At 36.6% G+C, this 6,456-nt stretch overlaps 1 protein-coding gene across 1 annotated transcript in view; it reads left to right on the top strand.

Annotated features, from left to right (window-relative positions):
* The window catches only part of LOC104990181 (cytochrome P450 2C42-like), a 29,475-nt gene that overhangs the window by 15,324 nt on the left and 7,695 nt on the right, over positions 1 to 6,456 (top strand). The window contains exon 6 of the mRNA XM_010842158.1: positions 2,407 to 2,548. Within this exon, the coding sequence (XP_010840460.1) occupies positions 2,407 to 2,548 (142 nt within the window). The remainder of the gene's footprint in view (positions 1 to 2,406; positions 2,549 to 6,456) is intronic.

Below are 6,456 nucleotides of genomic sequence, written 5' to 3'. Positions count from 1 at the left end.
GGTGACTGCAGCCATGAAATTAAAAGATGTTTGCTCCTTGGAAGGAAAGTTATGACCAACCTAGACAGCATATTCAAAAGCAGAGACATTACTTTGCCAACAAAGGTTCGTCTAGTCAAGGCTATGATTTTTCCAGTGGTCATGTATGGATGTGAGAGTTGGACTGTGAAGAAGGCTGAGCACCGAAGAATTGATGCTTTTGAACTGTGGTGTTGGAGAAGACTCTTGAGAGTCCCTTGGACTGCAAGGAGATCCAACCAGTCCATTCTGAAGGAGATCAGCCCTGGCATTTCTTTGGAAGGAGTGATGCTAAAGCTGAAACTCCAGTACTTTGGCCACCTCATGCGAAGAGTTGACTCATTGGAAAAGACTCTGATGCTGGGAGGGATTGGGGACAAGAGGAGAAGGGGATGACAGAGGATGAGATGGCTGGATGGCATCACTGACTCAATGGATGTGAGTCTGAGTGAACTCCGGGAGTTGGTGATGGACAGGGAGGCCTGGCGTGCTGCGATTCATGGGGTCGCAAAGAGTCGGACACGACTGAGCGACTGATCTGATCTGATCTGATAGTCATCATGCTGTTTATTACATCACCAGGACTTATTTATTTTATAACTGGACTTTTTGCACCTTTTATTCCCTTCATTCATTTTGATCTCTCCTCCCAACCCTTGCAGCCACCAATGTATCCTCTCTATTTATAAGATCAAGTTTTTAAAATATTTCACATATGAATTTGATCATATGGTAACTTGTCTTTCTGTGTCTCATTTATTTCACTTAGCACAACTTCAAGGCCCATCCATGTTGTCACAGATATCAGGATTTCCTTTTTTTTAAATGGCTAAATTATATTCTATATTTGTATAGATATATTATGAATATGTAGTGGAATATTTAGATAAACAATTTAAAATCTTATTCTTTCAATATCTGTCTTAAACCATGAGTTTCAATCGATTAATTATTCACATTGAAGAATTTATTTCTGCCCTATAATTTTTTGCTCTAATGTATTTCATAATTTTTGTTTCTTAGTTCCTTCAATATAGCCTTAGTTTTGTTTGATCTTTTCCTAATGTACCTTTTTTAAATTCCATCCAAATTTTTTTTGTGTTTTAAAACTAGTTTCTTAGTACTTATAAAAGAGATTACTGTTAACATTCTAAATTCATAACAATTCAGTATGAACTGATTCCTCAATAGCTTCAAATCATGTACATTAACTCTGCTCCCATCCAGCTTCATCCCCCCTTTATTTCATTGATGTCACAAAATCACATCTTTATATTTTGTGCCTAGAATCATATACTTATAATGATTGTTTCATGTTTTTTTCTTTTAAATAATATGGGAAATGAAATGAGGCTTTTAAATTAGAATACAGTAGCTTTTGCTTTTCCATTTACCTACATAGTTATTTTTAACAAGGAACTTTGTCAATCTGGCTTTGAATTATCATCTTGTCCTTTGGTTTTGTTAACTGGAACCCCTTAGCTTTTAATTTGGGGATGTCTTATGTCTCGTAATTTATGGAGGGATGGTTTTGCCAAATGCAAAATTCTTGGTTGACATATTTACACTTGAGATTTTAAATATATCTTTCCATTGATATTTGGCCTCTACAGTGTCTGTGGAAAAAATGAGCTGTTATCCTAATGATGATCCTTTGTACATGATAAGTTACTATTCTCTTGATGTTTTGAACGTTCTCTCTTTTGCTTTGGCTTTTGACAATCGGATTAAAATATGCCTCAAAGTGAGTCTATTTGGTTTCATTCCTCTTGGAGTTTGTTTAGCTTTTTGGATTTCTAGATTCATGTACTTCACAAAATGTTGGAAGTTTTCAGTCATTCTTATTCAAATACTTATTTTCTGTTCCTTCCCTAACTCTTTTCTGGGATCTCATAAAGTGGATGTTAGTTAATACAATTGATTGAGTGCCATGGGTCCTTAGGTTCTATTTATTTTTCTTTATTCCTTTTTCTTTCTGATAATCATACTGGAAATTTTTATTCTGCTTCAGATTTGCTGTTTCTTTCTCAGATTTCCCATAGTCTACTGTTCAAACTCTCTGGTAAATTTAAAATGTTCAGGTAGTGTGATTTCTAGCTCCAAAATTCTGTTTCTTTTTTATTTTTATAGTACCTTTCTTGTTATTCTATACTTATTCATACACTTTTCATTATTTTCAATATATTTTCAATATTTTATTTAGTTCTTGATGATTTTCATTAGCTATTTAAGCATATTAAAGACATATATCTTAAAGTTTTTGTTTAGTAAGTCCATATCTGGATTTCCTCAGAAATGATTTGTGTCAACTTATTATTTTTGTTATTACTGGTCCATACTTCCTCCTTTTTTGTATGCTTTGTAACTTTTTAATTAAATCATTCCTAGGAAAAGCACAATCAAGAACTGGAGTATACACTTGAAAACTTGGCAAACACTGTATTGGATTTGTTTGCGGCTGGGACAGAGACGACGAGCACCACACTGAGATATGGGCTCCTCCTCCTGCTGAAACACCCAGAGATCACAGGTATGATAATATGGTGGGCAGGGTGACCTCAGAAGAGATGATAGAAAGACACTTGAATGTATTCCACCTTGTTTCTCTCAGAGAATTACCTAAATCTCAGACTGAGCAGCTTAATTTCCGCCCCCCCCCCCCCCGCCCAGATTTAATGAAGGGATAGTAATGTGACATCTTTATATAATTTGTGAAGATATTAAGCATCAGAATTTCATGGGAGGTCATGTGTAGCAAGCACAGCCAGCATGAATTGGCCTAGAGCTGCATATTGGTTTCAATTATGGAAAGACCACTCTGATGTCCCCACATTCTGAAAATACAGTGTTCTAGAACCATGGTCCAAGAACTTCCCCAGTGGTCTAGTGGTTACAACTGAATCTCCAGTGCAGGGAGTATTGATTCAAACCCAGGTCAGGAAACTAAGATCCCACATGCTATGGACAGAGTGGCCAAAAATCAAAGAAAGAAAGAAAGAAACCAGGGTTGGGACACTGGAAGCTCTCCTTATTAAAGAGATTGGAAATCATAGAAATTTGGTGAGGCTGCCTGATGCAATTTAAACAATCTAGGAAGACCTCTAAAGAGTTAGATTGACAATAAATTAGCTTAAGATATGTATGTAAAGAAATTGTATTAATCCATAAGTTTGTTTCCAGAAAAATGGTTGTTGCCAAAATACACATTTTAAGGGGTCAAGAATTTTATCTTTCAAAAAGAACTTTTTGTTAGAAATTAACTTTTAAAGGCTATCGTTATGTTTAGAAGCACACATTTTCTTGTTTATTGTCAGAATACCACTGAAATGATTATCACCTATAACCTATGAGAATTAGCCTTTCTAAGCCGGAGTCAGGAAGCAGCCAACAAATATTCAACAAATTTCTGAAACACAGAGAGCATATTGAGGGTTGACAATGAAGTCAATAGAGAGGATGAAGTTATAGCCTAAATGTCAGAAGAGGAAACGGTATAATATTGTGGTTGTTGTTCAGTGGCTAAGTCGTATTCAACTCTTTGTGACCCCATGAACTTCAGCATTCCAGAGTCCCCTGTCTTTCCCTATCTCCTAGAGTTTGCTCAAATTCATGTCCATTGAGTCAGCAATGCTATCTAATCACTGCCATAAAGTGATGGGACCAGATGCCATGATCTTAGTTTTTTGAATGTTGAGTTTTAAGCCAGCATTTCACTCTCCTCTTTCACTCTCATCAAAAGGCTCTTCAGTTCCTCTTCACTTTCTGCTATTAGAGTGGTGTCATCAAACAAGGAGAAGTCATTTATGTTCTTACAGTCCTTAAGGTTATGTTTGGAAGTACCTAGTTTCAAAAAAGATAGAGGAAGACATAGGTTGATAAAGGAAACTCTCCCAACCACAAGTCTTTGATAACTCCTTTCATCAGGTAACTCTGTTTCTTCAATAGGATGAAAGAGGTTTACTGTCTAGAGAAAGGGAATCTAAGAGGCCCTACTTAGGACACTGGGCAGAGACAGGGGTAAAGAGTGAGGTCACAGCTTAGAGGAAAGGTTAGGGAAGAATCCACTTCTTGAATTCAGAGATTCTTAGCTCCTTTCCCATCCTGCTTCCTGAAATTCAGCAGTTAGAGGAAAACTCCAGAGAGTGAGCACTCTGGAGAAAAGACTTCCAAGTTTTGCTATGTAGATAGAAAATTCTCTCAACATGTCTCACAGAGTGAATGAAATAAGAACATCCACCCCAAGACACAGGGTCATAAAATTTCAGAATACCTGGATAAAAGAGAAAAATCACAAAAACATTCAGAGAGATGTAGCAGGTCATAGATAAAAGAGTTCACAACAACATCATAGTTCAAGGGCAACTATCAAACTGGGTATTAATTTTTAAAAGGGTATTTTCAGACTGGTATGTTTAACAAAAATTTTACCCACTCTTTCCCCTTTCTCATCCACATGCCTTAAGTAATGTCAGAGGAAGGTCATGGGCTCCAGGGATTTGGAAATCTCATGAAGGAGAGTGAAAGTGTCAATGTTGTTGCTAGACAGCAGGCCTGGAAAATATCCATTTCTAAATGGGTTATATGAATAAAGCAGGTATTTGAGGAGATACTAAGAACAAAAGAGAGGTGATAGACTACTTGTGGCTTCTGAATAATTTGAACATCTACCTAAGCATTTGGAAATAATTGAATCAGGGTAGAGAATTTTATGAATTGAAATAAAGACATGTGGTTAAGTCTAAGAAAGTAACAAATATGAAGCATGATCATAATTGTCTTACCAGAGAGCATTGTAGAATGATGGTACAATGAATATTCTCCATCAAAAATTGTGGTGTAAATATATTGGGGAAATAGATTAAGGGGATGTGTATGTGTGTGTGGTGTCTGTGTGATTTTGTATGAGGAAGGATGGAGATGTAAATTCTCAACTCTCATACCAAGATGTCAGATATTGTTTAACAATCTGTGAGTGAGAAATAAAAATAGTCATTATTAAGAAAAAGGACATGAATTTCAGAAGAAACTGCTAGATTGCTGAAAGTGGTGGCATTTGACAGCTGGAGAATGACCTGAGTACCATTGCAAATTGCACACACATAATACACAAATACACAAAACATATGTTTTATAATTTAACTTTTCAACCTATGTTATTCCAATATAAAGTTAATATTTGATTCTTGTTTCTTTCTTTAAGGACTATAATTTCTTGACTTTATATTCTGTTTATATTTGAAACATTTCATCATTTCTCTTTGCTTTATCATGTATGCTAATATAGAAAGATGTGCCAAATTCAGACTTAAACTGAAGAAAGTAGGGAAAACCACTAGACCGTTCAAGTGTGACCTAAATCAAATCCCTTATGATTATACAGTGGAAGTGAAAAATAGATTTAAGAGACTAGATCTGATAGATAGAGTGCCTTATGAACTATGGACGGAGGCTCGTGACATTGTACAGGAGACAGGGATCAAGACCATCCGCATGGAAAAGAAATGCAAAAAAGCAAAATGGCTGTCTGAGGAGGCCTTACAAATAGCTGTGAAAAAAGAGAAGTGAAAAGCAAAGGAGAAAAGTAAAGATATAAGCATCTGAATGCAGAGTTCCAAAGAATAGCAAGGAGAGATAAGAAAGCCTTCCTCAACGATCAATGCAAAGAAATAGGGAAAACAACAGAATGGGAAAGACTAGAGATCTCTTCAAGAAAATTAGAGATACCAAGGGAACATTTCATGCAAAGATGGGCTCGATAAAGGACAGAAATGGTATGAACCAAGCAGAAGCAGAAGATATTAAGAAGAGGTGACAAGAATATACAGAAAAACTGTACAAAAAAAGATCTTCATGACCAAGATAATCACGATGGTGTGATCACTCACCTAGAGTCTGACATCCTGGAATGTGAAGTCAAGTGGGGCTTAGAAAGCATCACTACGAACAAAGCTAGTGGAGGTGATGGAATTTCAGTTGAGCTACTTCAAATCCTGAAAGATGATGCTGTGAAAGTGCTGCACTCAATGTGCCAGCAAATTTGGAAAACTTAGCAGTGGCCACAGGACTGGAAAAGGTCAGTTTTCATTCCAATCCCAAAGAAAGGCAATGCCAAAGAATACTCAAACTACTGCACAATTGCACTCATCTCACACGCTAGTAAAGTAATGCTCAAAATTCTCCAAGCCAGGCTTCAGCAATACGTGAACCATGAGCTTCTAGATGTTCAAGCTGGATTTAGAAAAGGCAGAGGAACCAGAGATCAAATTGCCAACATCCGTTGGATCATCAAAAAAGGAAGAGAGTTTCAGAAAAACATCTATTTCTGCTTTATTGACTATGCCAAAGCCTTTGACTGTGTGGATCACAAGAAACGGTGGAAAATTCTGAAAGAGATGGGAATACCAGACCACCTGACCTGCCTCTTGAGAAACCTATATG

The sequence above is a fragment of the Bison bison genome, unplaced genomic scaffold (genome assembly GCF_000754665.1).
Source record: "Bison bison bison isolate TAMUID 2011002044 unplaced genomic scaffold, Bison_UMD1.0 scf7180017864172, whole genome shotgun sequence".
NCBI classification, from domain to species: domain Eukaryota; kingdom Metazoa; phylum Chordata; class Mammalia; order Artiodactyla; family Bovidae; genus Bison; species Bison bison.
This window is presented reverse-complemented; position numbering and strand designations above follow the sequence as displayed.